The 17,773-nt window shown below is 42.7% G+C and overlaps 1 protein-coding gene across 2 annotated transcripts in view; it reads right to left on the reverse strand.

Moving 5' to 3' along the window:
• Positions 1-14,381, reverse strand: part of BMPER (BMP binding endothelial regulator) — a 245,664-nt gene extending 231,283 nt beyond the window's left edge. For both annotated transcript variants that reach the window (XM_007981643.3, XM_007981640.3), the window contains exons 1-2: positions 14,129-14,381; positions 12,979-13,064 (exon numbers count right to left, since the gene is read on the reverse strand). In XM_007981643.3, coding sequence (XP_007979834.3) covers positions 12,979-13,064; positions 14,129-14,261 — 219 coding nt within the window. In that variant the 5' untranslated portion in view covers positions 14,262-14,381. The remainder of the gene's footprint in view (positions 1-12,978; positions 13,065-14,128) is intronic.
• Between the last annotated feature and the right edge of the window lie 3,392 nt (positions 14,382-17,773).

A 17,773-nucleotide genomic window follows, 5' to 3' on the forward strand; every position in this document is an offset into this window, starting at 1 on the left:
ATATAAATACACACACACATACATATATATATGTGTGTGTGTGTGTGTTTGTGTGTGTGTGTACACAGATACATAACCCTATAAAATCTAGCATGGTCAAGGACTAACAGGTTGCTCTGGCTAATCGAATATTTCAAACAAGAGTTAATATCTCTGGCTTGCGTAAGTTAATCAATTTTCAAAGAACTTTAAAGCAATAAAAGACATCTAACTTCAAAACTATCTCAACCATAATTTAATCCCCTTCTGTTCCTGTAAGAAGCCTTGCTCCTCTCTTGCAGTGCCTCAGGATATTATTAACATAAATGCTCAATAAATGTGTGCTGAGTTTAATGACCATTAATCAATCATTTGCCTACTCCAGTCCTGCAATGCCATTCCCACATTTCCTGCAGAGCCCCTACCATGTGCTCCCCACCTAAGCTGGGCGCTGCTTCTCCCCTCCCTCCCCCACTGTCCCACCACCCTCAGAGGGGTCTTGAGAATATACAGAAGAGCCCATTAATTCAGAGTTGGAGGTTCACAGATTGAGAGGCGTTTTACTATGCCGCCACATTTTGGCTTTAGTTTATGAACCCAGTGCAAATTCACTGAATTTAAATATCCCTTCATTCAGGTACCTTGCAATAACCTGGAGGATAATGTATCCCTTGCAATAACCTGGAGGATAAATATCTCTCTTGCAAAAGTCTAAACGTCCTCAAAGCATACATTAGGTTGAACCACATAAAACTGCTGCTCCTATAGGTCAACATCAGACAACTATCAAAAATTTCATAACTCCAAAATCTGGGGACTCCAGATTTCTATAACATGACCCTTTAGCATGCAAAGTAATTTAAGAAAATTTTTTTTTGCCCTTGGTCAGTATATGGTTTACATGAAACAGAAAAAAAATTCATAGTTTTTAACAATTCCCCTACACACACATGCACCCATGGATGAAAAGGAAGCAACGCCATCTGGTACATGCATTTCCAGTACATCCCAGCAGGGAGAGAAAAGGGCTGGTTCCTCCAACAGAAGCCACCCCAGACTAATGAGATGCACAAAAAGGGTAGATTCCTGCCCCCTTCCCTGCCAGCCAGCTCTTCCACAACTTCTGATCTGAGTCACCTCTAAGAGACAAGGAATTTCATCCTGGTCCTCATCTATGTGCTAATGGAGCTGCAGCTAGCTGACCTCTGGTAGGTCCCACTGGGCATCAGAATCATTGTTTCACATGTGCTTGAAAACAGGAAATTACCACAACTCAAGCCTAATGGGCCCCATTCCCCTCAAGGGGCATAAACACAAGCCCATGGCAAGACCTTAACTGTTTTGGCATAGTGGCTCCCAAGCAGGAGAATATCTGCTTCATCTTTCATGTTCTCTCATTCAGGAAAATAGTGTTCTCCCGAGACCAAAAAAAACACGGTCATGTGAATGTCTTGATGCTACTGCTTTTACACCATAAATCCACAAAGCTGGAGAGACCCAGCAGGCTGTGGGTGTCTCTGGAATTCATGAATTTCTGGGCGGTAAAGAAACAGAATGAGGCAGGCTTTACTGGAGGCAGAAGCTGCAAACCCCACAGGCCACTGATGGAGAGCAGCCTCTGCCCTCTGAGAAAAGTGGGAGCAATTTTAGTATCTTGGCACAAATGGCTCTGTTCAATTAGAAAATAATGGAAACTGAATCCCCCAGTATCTTTTAATAAGACCTGGAGGAGTCAACATGGCGAAGAATGAAAATGTCGTACATTAATGTTATTGCTGCAGTCCATAGACATGCCTCAAAGAGGAACCTCAGAAAATAGGTTTTTAAAAGGAGAAAGGGGGAAGAAATTAAGATCAAGATGCTGGCCAGGTGTGGTGGCTCACTCATGTAATCCCAGCACTTTGGGAGGCCAAGGCAGGAGGATTGCTTGAGGCCGGGAGTTTGAGACCAGCCCTGGTGATAGTGAGACCCTGTCTCTACAAAAATAAATAAATAAATAAATAAATAAATAAATAAATAAATAAATAAAATAAAAGATGCTAAAAATGTCTCTTACAGAGGCCCAAAGAAATGGAAGAGCAGCTTCGGGTTTTCATACCTCCTTTCCATGGGCCAAGCTGTCCCTACTAGAAATAACCTTCCTGAGGTCACCCACAGTCAAAGAGGCCAGCAGTGCCACCAGAGTGGCCAGCTGATCACACAGCGTCTAAAACTAAAGTGCTTGGCCTATGCCAACAGCATTAGCAACCATGAAAAACTCTCTGGTCAAATACTATATATGTGACCAAGAATACAAGAGTTGTTTTGGAAAGGCGTGTTTTTGTAAGTTAAAACGGGATGATCATTATCTTCATTATTAGTATTCCATCCTTCTCTTTGAAGTGACTCTGGGTACCATCACTTATCTGCAGATCCTCACTGAGAGTCCTGTTACGTCTATTCCATTGAAGCAGGGCATTTGGGGGACATGCTGCGGTCAGTGAAGATGCCACCCATCCCGCCCTCTCATTTTCTCTTGCTGAGTTACCTGCGTGAAACCTTAAAATTGCCCGTCAGTTTACAGATCCCTGAACTGCTCATTTGGCAGACGTAGGTTAGTACCACCCATTACCTAACATTAAAAAAAAAGAAAGAAAGAAAGCTCATTACACTACACGACATGTACATACAATAAGGCCTTTGTCCTTAAAAGAAAAACATAATTTTCAACAGAGTCAGCTCCCAGAAGCCAAGGGAGCTAACATCCAAAACCTAATATAAACATGAAGGCTTGTGTCAAGATTTCAGAGTTAGCCTCACTGAAAGGGGCTGGAAATGACTGGAGAATGCCAGCTCCAGGGATCGGGAGACATTTTTCATTGTGACTTTTTGAAAGTGGAAGCCAGATCGTCCCAGAACCTCCCTTGTCTATACCTCCTGCCTTGTCAGGGACATTTCTGCTTTTGACAACGATCTATTTCTATAAAAGGGAATGTTCCTTTTATCACAAATAAAAGCAGATGTAAATATCAATATGATCTTATATTTTCAAATATGATTACATTCCCTTCAAAAAAAAGACAGTGTTTATGTAATGATTATTTAGGATGTCTTTTATAGAGGAGGTTGACCTTCTGTGATAAACTTTCTAGGAGAATCATGTTTTGGAACTTGGAGTTCCATTCTGGGGGCAGCTATCCCAAGTGTTAACAACCCCAACTATAAACAGGAAACTCCAGTCAAACTCCCACTCAAGTCCCAAGGTTGTGGACCTCTTGCTGAAGCTATGGAGCTGACGGAGACGACCGTGACGAGGTTCTTACACTTTAAGACACCATCCCTTAAGAAGTCAATTCGCCCAACTCACTACACTACAAGGCAGAACATGCTATTACCGAGAAGCAGCAGCAGGCTCTTAGAGGAGTTGGCAGGACTTCTAGTCCCAAGCACAGAAGGCTGTATGAATTTGCAGGGCCCACATGTCCAAATCCAGTCACACCAGTTCATCTGGGCTTGCCCTTTCTAGAAGGAGGCCCGATCCCACAGGTATGCACTAGTGCCTGTGGTTGGCTGGAAAGTAGGAAGCTGGCCACATCACACTCTTTAAAACGGAGAGGACTGAGAAGCTTCAGGCTCAGCAGGCCCGCTGGTCACTAGTTTAACATTTTTGCCTCCTACCTGCCACTTCCTGATTTAATGGCAAGGACTGCAGAGGACAACTGGGCCTCACTGAGAAAACAACACTGTGATTTGTTGTTTGTAAACTGGTGCGAGTTAAGCAGGTGAATCTTTGAAAAGAAAAAATAGAGGAGCAACCCATCTTCCTAAGCCCCAAACACTAACAAGGTTTTCCATTTTTAACATAAAAGCAGCAGTAGCCTCTTCTGACCTTCCATTGTGTACCCTGAGAAAAATTCAGAATAAACACATTTCATAGGTGTTGACAATAAATTGCCATAAATACAGTCCATTTAATTTAAAGTATGGCAAAGGCAGTCATTCCATGACACTTCAATGCTGGAAGCAGCTATCATTTCTAAAGTGTTGACCATGGCCCAGACCATGTTTTGAGAATTTTTCGTGTTGTAACTTACAATTCTGATAAGAGCCTCATGATGAAGATAGAGAGGTTGAGATATAGAAATGTCAGGCAATTTACGTAAAGCCATACAACTATTAAAGGGTAGAAATGAGAACCACTAAGCTATCATTCCCAAAGAGTATATTCACTGAATTAGGTGCTGAAAAGTGGTTTATGGCATATACTTCACTTTCTTCTATTCAAGTTCTGGCCCTTAATAACAGTTTCATTTACTCTGTTTACAAACAGCTTTCACACGCATCTTGGCCTTTAACCCATTCCAGTCACCCCAGTTAATGCCCACAGCCAACCACTTAAGTCTGCTGAAGGGTACATACCACTGGGACTTGTCCCAGACTTCACAATGAAGGCTCAGAGAGGGTAAGGTGTCTGCTCAGTGGTGCACAGCTACCAGGCAACCCAGGTGAGACTCAAACCCATACATTGAGACACAACGGCCCCCACACCACAGCTGTACTTCACTGACAAAATGGGCTTTAACCATTTCATGAGAAAAGAAAATATCTTACCTGAAGACCTAGAATTTAAGACATTAAATTATATCATAATATTTTTAAAGCATCATTAACAGTTTAATAGAGCAAACTTAAAAGTTTATAATAGTAAGTTTTTATATTAGTCAGACTCTTTTATATTGTTGCTTTTATTCCTAATAAAAAAATCCCTCAATGTGGCCTGGTCCATTTTACATTTAACTATAGAAACATTCCAATGACGTTTGCAAAAAGTGTATTACTGTTATCCGTGAAATTAGTTTTGTTTGGGTACCTTTTAAAATTTCATGTGGTATTTATTCACTTTTGTTAAGATCTTTTAAAGTCAAAGTTTGGCAAATTTGTGATTTTTGCATTAAATTTTCAAAATCCCTACAGCAATCTTAGTTTTGGATTCCTGCCAACTGGGGTTGCACTGAATCTCATCTATGATCAATTCAATTCCATGTGCAAATATGCAGGGTCTGGGGGGAAGGGACCATTGTTCATTGTTTCAAATAGTCCAAGAAGATGAGAAAGTTCCTTCTTTGATATTCTCCTAGAATCTTCCAGTTCTTTGCAATGTTTAATGCCAATAGTCTTTGTCTTCTTCAAACGTCTTCTGCCTTGGCCTGTGCCTTCCTGGTTCTCCTCTTACCTCTATAAAAGTTTTCCATCTCTTTCATAGGTTTCTCCTTTTCTATCCTTCTGTTAGACAAAACCCTTCTTATAGTTAATATTGTAGGCCCATTTTTTTAAAATCTCAATTTAGACCCCTCCTCAAGGCAAATAATTTATTCCCAAAGTTTTGAAGTTTATTTCTATGCAGACAGGTAACAAATTGTTAACTTCTAGTCCTGATTTCTCTATACTGAACTCACGATCTTTTAAGAGCCTACATGGCTTTTCTACCTTGAAGGTCTATCAAGCCCAACACATTACATCTAAACTGATTACTACCCACCCACCCACAGGACCCCTTCTCCTCCTACAGTGTCTATGACATTGGCTAGATTTCCCAAAATTCCCTTCAATTTTTCCCATCTTTCACCTCTGCCATCTATTTTCTCGCCAAGTACTATAAATGTGGGCTCCAAAACACCTCTGCAAGACTAGCGGTTCTCAATGTCATGGCACGTTGGTGCACTTTTTAAAGGTGAGCCACCCAATCCTGATTAATGTATAAAAATTGTGCTAAAGGCCGGGCGCGGTGGCTCACGCCTGTAATCCCAGCACTTTGGGAGATCGAGGCGGGCGGATCACAGGGTCAGGAGATCGAGACCATCCTGGCTAACACGGTGAAATCCCATCTCTACGAAAAATACAAAAAAATTAGCCAGGTGGGTGGCGGGCGCCTGTAGTCCCAGCTACTGGGAGGCTGAGGCAGGAGAATGGCATGAACTTAGGAGGAGGAGCTTGCAGTGAGCCGAGATCGCGCCACTGCACTCCAGCCTAGGCGACTGAGCGAGACTCTGTCTCAAAAAAAGAACAACAACAAAAAATTGTGCTAAAAGTGAGCATACATACTATCATAAACACACCTACCAGACTGAATAATTTACCAAATGAACCATGCAACAGTGTAAGGCAGGGTGTCACTGTAAGAGGAGAGAGCTGGTGCCCCAACTAGAATTTCGAGAGTGAGTTCTGGGAAGACAACTACTCTATTCAAGTAGCAGCACCCTACTCTAGAGGCACCAAGTGACAAGCAAAGTGGCTGTGCTACCAATCACTCCACTGTAATTGCTGCTGAATTTTACCAACTGTGTCTTGCTGGGCATGGTTTGGAGTTTTTCTATCGACATATTTTTTTTTTGTTTTCCATACCTTTGGTATTCATGTAAATACTCTAGAACTGGAATATAGTCAAAGATTCAAAGACTGAGCAACATTGGTTTATCCCAACACCTTCTTTCCATTCCCACTGCCCAGGCTGCTTGTGCTCACCTGACCACACCATATCCCTGCAGTCTTGTTCAGACTCCAGCCCCTTCACACTGATATCCTTATTATTACATTCAAGGTGCTCCCCATGCTGGTTCTCATGGAGCTTTCTAACTCCAGCTCCATCATAGCTTTGGGCACAGCAGACTCTGCCATTTCCACAGTCCCAAGCACACTCTCTTTGTGTCTTTCCTCCAACAAGGCTTTGCCTGGATCACCTCTCCCCCCACAATCATGGTCACAGATATCCTAGTCAGAATTCATTGGCAGCCTCCTTAGTACATGGGTTTGAGTCTATTACAGTGCTTTGCTGTCACTCCTATAAAGTTTCTTATTTATGCATGTGTTCGTCTCCCCCATTAGGCTGTGGGCAAGAATTTGTCCTGTTGGTCTTTGTCTCCTCAAAGGTCCCCAGCCAGCACAATGCTTCAAACACAGAAAGGACTAAAAATAATAAAATAAAATGGAAGAGGGGATGAAGTGTGGAAAGAAGGAAGAAAGAATAATATTATTGAATTTATAACCTGCGATCCCTAGTGCCTTGAGTGGTGTTTTATAAAATTAGAACTGGGAATCAACAGGTCTTAAAATATACACCCAGCTCATTTGCTGATCTTAACTAAGTTCAACAAGCACACTTGACCTCCCAGTGCCATGAAAGGTGGTGTTTGTTACTCATATTCTTTTATAGCACAAAGGACTCAATATATCATCATTTATACAGAAGGGCCATAGAAGAGGGTGTGAAAAACTGATATCCTTTATTTACTCAACAAATGCGTATTAACTGGTTTTATTTTTCCATCATTTTGCCTTGCCTGACTTTTCCCATTATCTCCTATTCTACTGCCCTCCCCCTATTTGCATTCTAGTCTGGGGAAGGGCTCTCTTTCCTCAACATTATTTCCTACACTTAAAACACAATTTACTGTTGTTACCCACAGTCAAGTCCAGTGCCTCAAAACAAAATAAACAGTGTTTGAAATGGGATGGGGAAGGGTAGCAGTGAGTAAGTAGGCAACAAAGACACACTCAGGTCTGGAAAGGGGTCGAGAGACTTCCACAAGGCGGGCCAGGAAAATCCCCATGATGCCAGGCCACTAGGCAGTTTTTCCAGAATTACAGCGCTCCCGAGTCCCAACCCAATCCCTCTGCCAATAAAAGTACAAGTGAAGGTGACCCCACAGGCATAGAGATGTAAATACTCTGCAAGAAAGCAGGCCCCTCTTCCACAGAAAGCTTTTCTTTTCTTTTTTTCTTTTTTCTTTTGTGTGTGTGTGTGTGTGTGTGTGTGTGTGTGTGTTTAATGGAAAGTGAGGGGAAAACTTACACCAGGGCCCAAAGATCACTGGACCAATAAGGAAGCAGCCTAGATCAGCCCAGTCCAAGCCTGGAGGGACAGAAAAACTCACTAAACATTTCTGACAAACCTTGTTCATGCACAACAATGGGTGGGTTTGCCATCATTATCCCTACGTCTCGTCCGTCGTCCCTTCTATCATTTTCTTTTGAAACTTTGCATCCTATTCCATGTGAGGAAATAAGAATTTTTAAAAATAATGCCATCATCAATAACAGCAATAAAAAATCATTCCAGAGGGTTTACTCTATACCAAGCCCCAGGCCAAACTTTACGTGCTACATCTCACTTAATTCACACAGCAACTCTGTGAACTAGATGTTGACATCCATCCCACTCTCCAGATGAAGAAACTGAGGTTTGGAAAGGTGAGGTAGTTGTCTCAACTTCACCACCAGTTTGATTTGAACCCAAGACTCTCTGATGTCTGGGCCAAAGTTCTTTGCCAAAATGTTATGATGCCAGCCAAAGCCCATGTCTTCCTTGGAAGGGCTCTCCAAATTCTAGACGGTTTGGGTTGCAAGATCGAAACCACTATAACTGCCTCCATAGAGAGCCTACATTAGCTCTGTGCTGGTTGAAAAGACCCTCTGAAGCTCTTGAAGGTATCTGTAGAAGTTTTTAAGTAGTCAACTTTTCCAGCAGAAGGAAACTCTAGTTTAGCAAGTAAGGAACTGACTTCACATCCCAGTTCTGTCTCTTAGTAACTGTGTGATCTCACGAGATTTGCTCTACTTCTTTGAGCCTGAATAAAGCATGAACAAGAATGACTCTCAGAACTAGTCTTTGTGAATTTGCCAACACAATCCTATACATTAACTGTTACCTTTCCCAAAAATTGTTCTGTTGAAAGGTAATTGGTCACATCACCTTCTAAACAGAGTAAAAATAAATAAATCTGATTGCTTCCTTACTGAGCATCCAAAGTCTAGAAATGACCTGAAACAACTTGGAAAAAGTATGGCAATCTATGTATTTGTGCATATACTGAGTGCAGTACCTCTCTGAACACATCTGGTCTACTTTATGGCTTCTCTCTCTCTGTTTCATACATGCACACACACATGAATTGAATTCTCATGCAATGTTATCTCCCTCATCCTCAAACATGTGCTTAACACTTGTTTAGATAATAGATATCTATTCTCCAGCCAGCTAATCTGAACAATGAAGAACATGAGGATTTTATGGAGATAAGGCACCCGAGAGAATCTAACATGCTGGGAGCTCCTTGTTGAGCGATATTAGATTTTTGTGATTAAAAAAGTAGAAGACAGCAGACAAGGTCTCTCTGTCTTCACTATTTGGTTGGCTCCAAGACAGGTGGGGCCCTGATTCTTGTAACATTGAATTTCACGTTGCTTTTTATGAGCAAAGGGTCCGTTTCTACATTGCACCTCTGGATTTAAAAGAGGAAATTTCAACCTCAGAATAATGTTTTTTGCTGAACAAAATGTATGCCAAACTAAGCTCTGACTTCGGGTTTTCTGAGTCCCAGCCTCCAAAGTTTTCTCAGGTTTCTAGTTCTGGGCCCAACTCACTGGCTCCCGCCATGTCCTCCTATTCTACAGTTAGGTGGAAAAGGCTGAGAAGATCAAGCATCACTTCTCATGTGTGCTTGGTGGACCTGGGGACGTCCCAAAGATCAGAGAATGGCTTCAGCTTCATTTATCTGGGTGTGGCTGGCTCCCCTCTCAGCTGTACTCCAGGGCAGGCACCAACATGTTTTCCTAGACATTATGGGAAAAATAATTCTAGCAAGAAAGTGGGGAAAATATCATACAAAAACAGTAATAAGTGTTGGCCTCCCTTCCTCGGCCCCATAAAAGACCATTTTGTAAAGTTATGCTTTGCTTTCTGACTAAACAATAAAGCACATGCAGTTTAATCTAAACTGCTTACCCAGTTCCCTAGATTTTAGGACCATGATCCAACTTCTCACCTACCCCCTTAAATAGATGAACTGAAGCTTTTTGGGCCACACACTTTAAAATGAGATTCCATCACCAGCTAACAAACCAGTTATTCTTGGACTGGGACTGGTTCTGGCAAGATGCTCGGGTCTACGCAGAGGATGATAAATGAGAATAAAATTATTCAGCTCTGCTTACGGTGGCCACTGTGCCCACTGTCATCCTCAAAAACTCCACAGAAATGAGCTCACTCCAACCTCTGAAACATTTCACAGCTTAAAAGTTTAAATCAGGCCAAGTTGATTTTTGTGGAGTTTTTTAAGCTTTTACTCTGTAATTATATACGGGACTTTGTGCCACCTATTTCCTCCCAACTGTAACATTTTACATCTTTTTTAAGCATACGTTGACGTTAGCTTTTTCTTTCTTTCTTTTTTTTTTTTTTTTAGTACATGTTATGAAATAAGATATGAGCTTACACTCAGCCTTAGGTACCTTTCTGCCAAAAGGCTGGACCAACACAAACTAAATATGACTATTTTCTTTATCCAAAGTACAGTTGAGACTATTACATACCCTCTTAATGTACATACATAAAACCAGCTCACCACTAACGCTCCCTGCAGGTCAACTGAAATCATAACGAGATTTTCCTTTCATATAATGCGATTAACAAATGTCAACTAACTGAACTCTTGAAAGACTCAAAAGAAAAAACAAAATAACCCAAGGAACGCCAAAAGGTAAAATAATTTGGACGTTCTTTCTATTTTCTCCTTACTTTCCCACGTCTTTAACTCAACAAATAGGCTGTTTCTTATGGTTATAGGCATGTGCTCCAGAGGCAAACAAAACTAAGATAGTTTCAGCTCCACTATTTACTCAAATGCAACCTTCACAAGTTACTTAGCCCGCTACACCTCAGTTTTCTCATCTGTAAAATAAAGGTAAAAGCCCTCAGTGGATTTTTGTGAAGATAAAATGAAATAATGCAGGCTTAGATGAGGCCCTACAAGTAAAAATAAAATAAAATAAAAATAGTAAACATAAATGTTTACCATTACTAACATTATCAATTTGCTAAATAGGTCTACCTTCCAGCCTAGGTACAAAAATGCCAAGTAGCTTCCTGGCTGTCTGGAGTGCTTTGAAATCCATGAACTGCAGTGGGTTCATGGAAATGTACAAGAGTGTTATACAAAGAGATAAGTGGTCATCCATGTATTATTACTCAATTTTACCAAGTCATTACAAATGTTTAGGAAGCAGCAATGATTATGACAACTTGGACCCCATAATTCTAAACCCCTGCAAAGGTTGTGATAACATATCACTGAGCCTTTCAGCCAATGAAAGAGCTCTGTAATGGGTGAAGCTGATAGCCAAAGTCCTAATATTACATATTTAGAAAGAGTTTCTGACAGCGCTCACCCAAGGCAGATACCTACAACTGTTACTTAAATGTTAAAGACATAAATGAAGCTACTGCCCTTCTGAATTTAGTTGATACTTTTCTGGAATAAATATCATTCCCACTTGAATTCCAACTGATGCATCTCTTCAGATTTACTCTTTACCTTCAAAACTGCAGGACTCTAACATCTATCTTCTTATCACTAAGTCTCCACTTTCAGAGAAAGGCACTATTTTTAGCAGGGGTAGGAGTACTGAAAAGGGGGGAATGCTGTGGCGAGAATTTCTCATAATGTTATTTGGGAACAGTTTACAAAACTCAAACTACATACGTAAACTTTATAAGTAGTAATATCGCTGAAGAGAAAAACAGTATTTTATATGCGAAGCTCTCAGCACATTTAAATATTACTTGGTCAGGGTAATTTCCTCTGAAATCTTAATAGATTAAGATAAAATAATTCGCTCACATTATACAGATAAGAAAAATTAAAAAAGGAAGATTAAACACACATACATACACACTGCATTTGTAAATCTACAACTGAGTCAAAATTTAAACTCAAAGCTTCTTTTCAACAAATTATTTAGTAAAAGATCATCAATGGACACGGCAACCCATAAATATGCAATCATAATACACCCTCTCTCAGCTCTGTTTTATTAGACAGCAATATTTATTGTGTCAGCAAACACAGTGCATTTTTACTTGTTTCTGCTGATTTCCTTAGTCTTCCAAACCTGATAATCATTTGATACAGCCATTTACCTTCACCCATTTATCATTTCAAAACGTTGACCTCAACTCTTGTCATGAAACAGTTTAGGTAGTATAAACTCAGATGGCTTGGCTTTTGCCTAAACCAAAATGAATTCCTTCTCCAGTTCCACACAGCACGCTGATCTAGTAACAAGTAGTCCTCTATCATTTTTGGGCTTCGCATTTGATTGCCTTAATGTATCTCCAACAGGGTTTTATAATGTGTAGTTTCTAACCAAATTTTGCCAAAAGTGATTGGCATGTAAAACACTCTTAAGCAAAAATGTTTATGTTGTAGGTCGGTATTTCATCTCAGAAATTCTTATTCACATTGCTTAATCTCCCCCAAGTGGTTACTTATTAGACTTATCATTGACTACTAAACTAAAATAAATGGAAACAAATTATTTTTTGAGTCTACTAACCACTGATAGTGTTAACTAAGCAGCTGACAGCCAAGTGTCATTCTCTATTAAGGACGGAATTGTCCTTTCTGACTCATGCTTCCAAATAAGAAATAAAGACAGTATTTGAGAGTTTAGGGTATAACAGGCAAAGAAACCCAAGAAAGAAATCCAGAATTACATCTTTTCCTCATGTTCATTTTTTGTGACTGTCACCTCTCTTTCCCTTTGTTGCATACCTTATTCCTGACCTTCATACTTAAATCTTATCTCATCATTTTCCCGCTGAGCTTAGATGACAGAACCAATGCAGAAAGTTTTGTTGTACCAAGGATTTGGTTGTAGTAATCATTACTGGAAACAGACATTACAAACTGCAATTTTCACTGAGACGTCATACAAAGCCTATCTGAAATTTACTTCTATAAGGATAATGTCAAAGATAAGAATTTCCAGCTAGATGAAATGGAAATTGCCAAAGTCCATAAAACTCAGAAATTAACTGGATTCAACTCACAAAGTAGGTACAGTTATGTGCAATTTTGTAATGACTAAAGACAATTTGTAAGATCTGGTTATATTATCACATTTAATGGATTCACCTTATCAGAGAGAGCAACTGAGTTCATATTACCTGATCTCCACACTTACCAAGCAGACACACATTATGCAAGGGTTGTCGGTGATAAATGGAATCTGGAGGATTTCACCTTCATTTTCACATTTTGCAACAGAACCTGAAATTCAGGGGGAAAAAGTTTCATTTAAAGTCAGCTTAGTAGCATGATTTCAACATTTAAAATTTTTACACCAATCTTTTTTGAAACCTCTACCCAAACCTCAGAATTCCTAATGTAGTTAAAATTATTAAATTCACCAAAGCAAAACTCCTCCCCCCAAACTCTATTTTCAATATTTTTATTTAAACAGGTTTTAAAAAGACTATGATGTAAAGAGAAATTATCTGTTCTCAGATGGTTTAAGCACAATTCCAAGTATTTCACTGGATTTTTAATAACACTCCTCCTTTATGAAGACATTTCAACTAAGCACACAGCCCCATATGCAAAAAAAGAAAAAAAGGAAAAAAAACTCAAATTGGGGCAGATTTTCAATTGACCAAAACTCAGAACTGTGTCAAGGAACAGGCCTTTCTATGGATCTGTCTGGCATTGTCTTAGGTTTAAATCACTGTTTGAAACGCAATCCTCTTTTCCCTTCTCTTAGAAATTGACTCGATATTTTCTTTTCTGCACCAGGTGTCAGTAAAGTATGTCCTTCAGAATAGCAGCTGAGGTCTTCACCTGCCTGAAAACATATAATTATTATATCCGGCTATTAGTGCCCTTTTTAAATGATAGTTTCTTTAAATTCAAGGTCTTGAGAGCCAGTGCTTTAAAAAAGCACTCCTAGCACAGTGGATGTATTGGAACCCCAAAGATGAGAAAGGAAGATGTGCAGAAAACTGCACAAATTTTTTTTCCTGAGTTCTACAGAGAGAGATAAAGATTAAAATAAAAGTTGAGGAAAATATTAAAAATAAAATAATTTCTCAAATTCAAATAGAAGAATGTCTATTATTACTACATTGAAGGGAACAGCCTCTCAGCCCGCAACCTCTTCACCTACTCCCAGCCTTCCCAGCCCTCCCGGGGCTTCGCTTCATCCCCATCGACCAGCGCAGGGCAAGCGCCAAGGTGCGCGCTCTCCACCCTCCCATCCCCGGGGCAAACCAGCGCCACCTCTCCCAGGTACCAAACCGGCGTCCCGGAGGGTCGGTCCCTCCCGCCCCCTCCCCTACCTGTCAAGAAGGAGGAAGCCAGAGACATGGGGACCCCCGAGCAATTGAGCAGCAGCAAGACGCAGCAGGTAATCCCAGGCGAGCGCCGGCCGTAACGCTCAGCCAGAGCCCCGACGCCGGAGAACCAGAGCATCGTCACCTGGAGGGAATCCCGGGCGACTGCAGGTCCCGCGCCGCCGCCTCTGCTCAGCTGCCGCAGCTCGCAGTCAAAAAGGGCTCTCAGCCGGCGAGTCGGGAGACAGTCCGCGAAGGAGGGAGGCGGGCGCCCGGGAGCTGGGGGGCGGGGGGGTGTGAGGGAGGGCGGGGGTAGAGGCGAGGGGTGGGGGGCGCCGGGGGAGGAGGGGTCCTGCGGCCAGGCTCCTCCGATGCGGCTATTTTCTTCTTCTTCTTCTTTCTTTTTTTCTTTTTCTTTTTTTTTTTTTTTTTTTTTTTTGAGGGAGTTGCTTGCAGTGGCTTAGCAGTCAGCCCCTCCGCGCCGGAGAGGGGGCCGGGAGGAGGGGGTGTTGCGGCAGACGGAGATAGACCGAGAGGAGCCGCGGTGCTGCCGACTGCGCACTGCCGCTCAGCCGCCGCCCGGGCTGCAGCTACTGCTCCGGGGGCTGTCGCTGTCGCTGCCGCAGCGTCCTCCACTCCCGCACTCCCCACCTCCTGCCAGCCCCGCCGGCTCTCCGCCGGTCCGGAGCGCGCTCGCTCCACCGCGAGAGACAGGGGCTCACCGGGAGCCTCCCGGAACCCGCTGGGGGCGCCCGGGCGCAGGAGGGACTGCGCTATAGCGGCAGCGGGAACCCTCTCGGCCCAGCGTACAGTTCCCCAGCCCCTCCAGGGAAGCTACGGCCGCGGGGCGCGGACCAGAGCCGGGAAGGCGCGTCTCCACCGCACGGCGAGCGCGGCGCCTCCTCCTTTTCCTGGGGGAACCCGGGGGATGCCGCAACACTAGAGCTCAGGCCCGGGTGCCCCAATCCTTAGAGGGAGCAGCAAACGGGACGCAGGAGCGCCCCACCACCCTGCTGGCTCCCGGATAGGAGCGACACACCCGGGGCAATAGGGCCACCGCAACTTTTCACGCCCTGCTTTTGCTTCCTTCTGGCGGGGACGCGACAGCGAACTCAGGGGGCTGAGCGGACAGAGGGGCAAGTGGCCTTAGAGATCTGTGTTCTGTGCTTATCTGTCCGCGCGTCCTGACACTAAGGATGACCGAAGTTGAAACGACACACAAGGTCGATTTAAAAACGTACCGAGGCAAACGCCTTTCGCACTTATTAAAAAGAGCAATCGCTCCGAGACTCCTCCCTTCCAATCTCGGGCGGACCGGGAGGGGAGGTGGTGTTTGACTAATCATTCATTCACCCGAAAAGAGGGAGGGACCCCCGCCCCGCCACTAATCTCTGGCTGGGGCCTCAGCGCGGCGGCCTCTGCAGTTCGGCGCTCGGTCGCTCCCTCAGCCCGGCTGCGCCCTCTCGCCCCTGCAGCACTGGGTGCCGGGGAGTCAGCTCCTGTGATCCCCCTGCTGAATCGCCGCCTCCTGCCCACGCATTGGCACCCTCTACTCAAAAGGGATGCAATCGCAGAGATAATTTTTGTAACCAAAGTACGAAAGCGCGAGGTGGGAGTGAGGGACGCTTGGCAAGTGTTGGGATCTGACGATCAGTTAGCTGTCCTTGAGCTCACGGTGGACCACCTACTTCCTCTGTCCAAGAGTTGAAACCGGGTCCCCGCGGAACGGACCTAAGGGTCTCCAGGCAAAGTGGATTGTTTCCATTGTGGAAACTATAGCTTTGAAAATAAATGAGTCTGTTTGCTGACAAGTTTAATCTAGCTTCACCTTAACCCTTCCCTGCCTCGTTGACTGTTTATTTTATTCGTTTTTTCGAGTGGAGACTTGACATAATTGGTGCAGCATTGCCAACATCGCGACACACCGAGGAGCTGATCCGAGCACGTTGCTCTGACGTGGGAAAAATAAGAGAAAGGAAAGCTGTCGTTAGCTTAGCATGCTCCATTTCCCTCTCAACATAGATTCTTAGTGTAAAATTTAAATTAAAAGAGAAGAAGGGTGATGTGTGATTCCTTCCCTCACTGCCCCCACCCAAATAAAGCCATGGCCAGGCAGCTTCTCGGAAACCAGTGTGTTTATGTATTTACTAATCATAAAGATAATATGCAAAAAGAGAAAAACCTCTAAATCCAGCCTTACTTCCCAGGGACTCATTAAAAAATAAATAAAATTAAAATTAAAAATCAAATAAATAAAAACCTTTATTGCTGCAGATAAGTACAATCAGCTGAAACCACTATCTCCTCTATCTAAAAAGATTGTCCCTGGATGAGGCTTTCAGATAAAGTTGTTTGTCATAATTTAATTATGGAAAGCTGAAGAATAAGGAAGCTGGGAGACTTTTTGTTGCCTTAGCCATAAATTTGGATAAATGCATGCTATGAAATTGCAAGACATTTGAAGAGTGTGCCTGAGTTACTTTGATATGCCTTCCCTCCCTGATACCAGCCAAACATCCTCAGAATTTGCACGACAAATTTCTTTATGACAGAATCTAGCTGTGTGTGGCATTTCCATAATGTGCAGCATGGTGCTTTGGAATGCACTGGAACTCTCCCTGTAGGTGCAAACCCAAAAACCACCTTAAAAACATTTTCATCTGCCTGAAAGTTTGCAAAGGGGAAAAATGCACAGAAGCCTTTGGCAAACCTGTCTCTTCTTCCTGTTTGTTATAAGCCTCTGCCACCAGCGATTTCCCTTGCTGCCTTCTTGGCAAATGGGCCCTGTTTCCGAAAGAGCAGCCTTCTCTCCAAGGCCTTATCAAGATGTTTTCCAGAGCATCTACTGCTGCCACCACCCCTTCAAGTGATAGTCTATCAGCTGACAACTGGTCTCTGTCTACACAAAACGGAGATATTCCGGGTCAAAAAGAAAAAAGAACGCCTGTACTGAAAAGCACGCAGATCTGCCTTCACAGTTTAACTAAATAAATGTGGTACCATCCAAATCCCAAAAATGGCCTTGGCTGAAATCAAAATGAGGGGGAAAAAAATGTGTGTTTGGGTCTGCTTATGACTGACATCTTTCAAGGGGAAAGAAGTGATGGGGCCCAAAGACCAATGGGGCCTTAACTCTGGGCCTGTCCCAGTCTCAATTAGACAAAACTCTGTCTTATCTCTTTGTCTGGAAAATAAACTGTGAAACCCAATCAGATTAAAAGGGGCCAGGCCTGTGGTAAGAGCAACTGTCTTCATCTCCTCTCAAAACTATGATGCTAAATTCTCACTGAAAAATTCAACTGAACGTACAACTTAGTCACGTGGATTCAAGTCTGAAAGATGCTTCTAGAGAAATTGTATCAACCCAGCTTCCTAAAAATAGAAACAAATAGACCCTTCCAAAAGGAAACAGGGTAAAGAGATCGTGATACCTACCACTAGGGCAGGGTGCAAGGTATTTCATAAAGTTGAGAAAGTTACACCTTAAAAAAGGCATTTAGACTTGATAAAGATAAAGGATTATGCTACCAAGGATCTTACAGGCTAGTAAGAGGATAAACTATGTTTATAATGAATACAGTAAAAGGTAGAAGTGAAGGTAAGAAGGGAAGATAATATGCCATGAAAATTTCAAAGAGGACCTTAAGCTTC

Source organism: Chlorocebus sabaeus, chromosome 21 (assembly GCF_047675955.1).
Source record: "Chlorocebus sabaeus isolate Y175 chromosome 21, mChlSab1.0.hap1, whole genome shotgun sequence".
In the NCBI taxonomy this organism is placed as follows: Eukaryota; Metazoa; Chordata; class Mammalia; order Primates; family Cercopithecidae; genus Chlorocebus; species Chlorocebus sabaeus.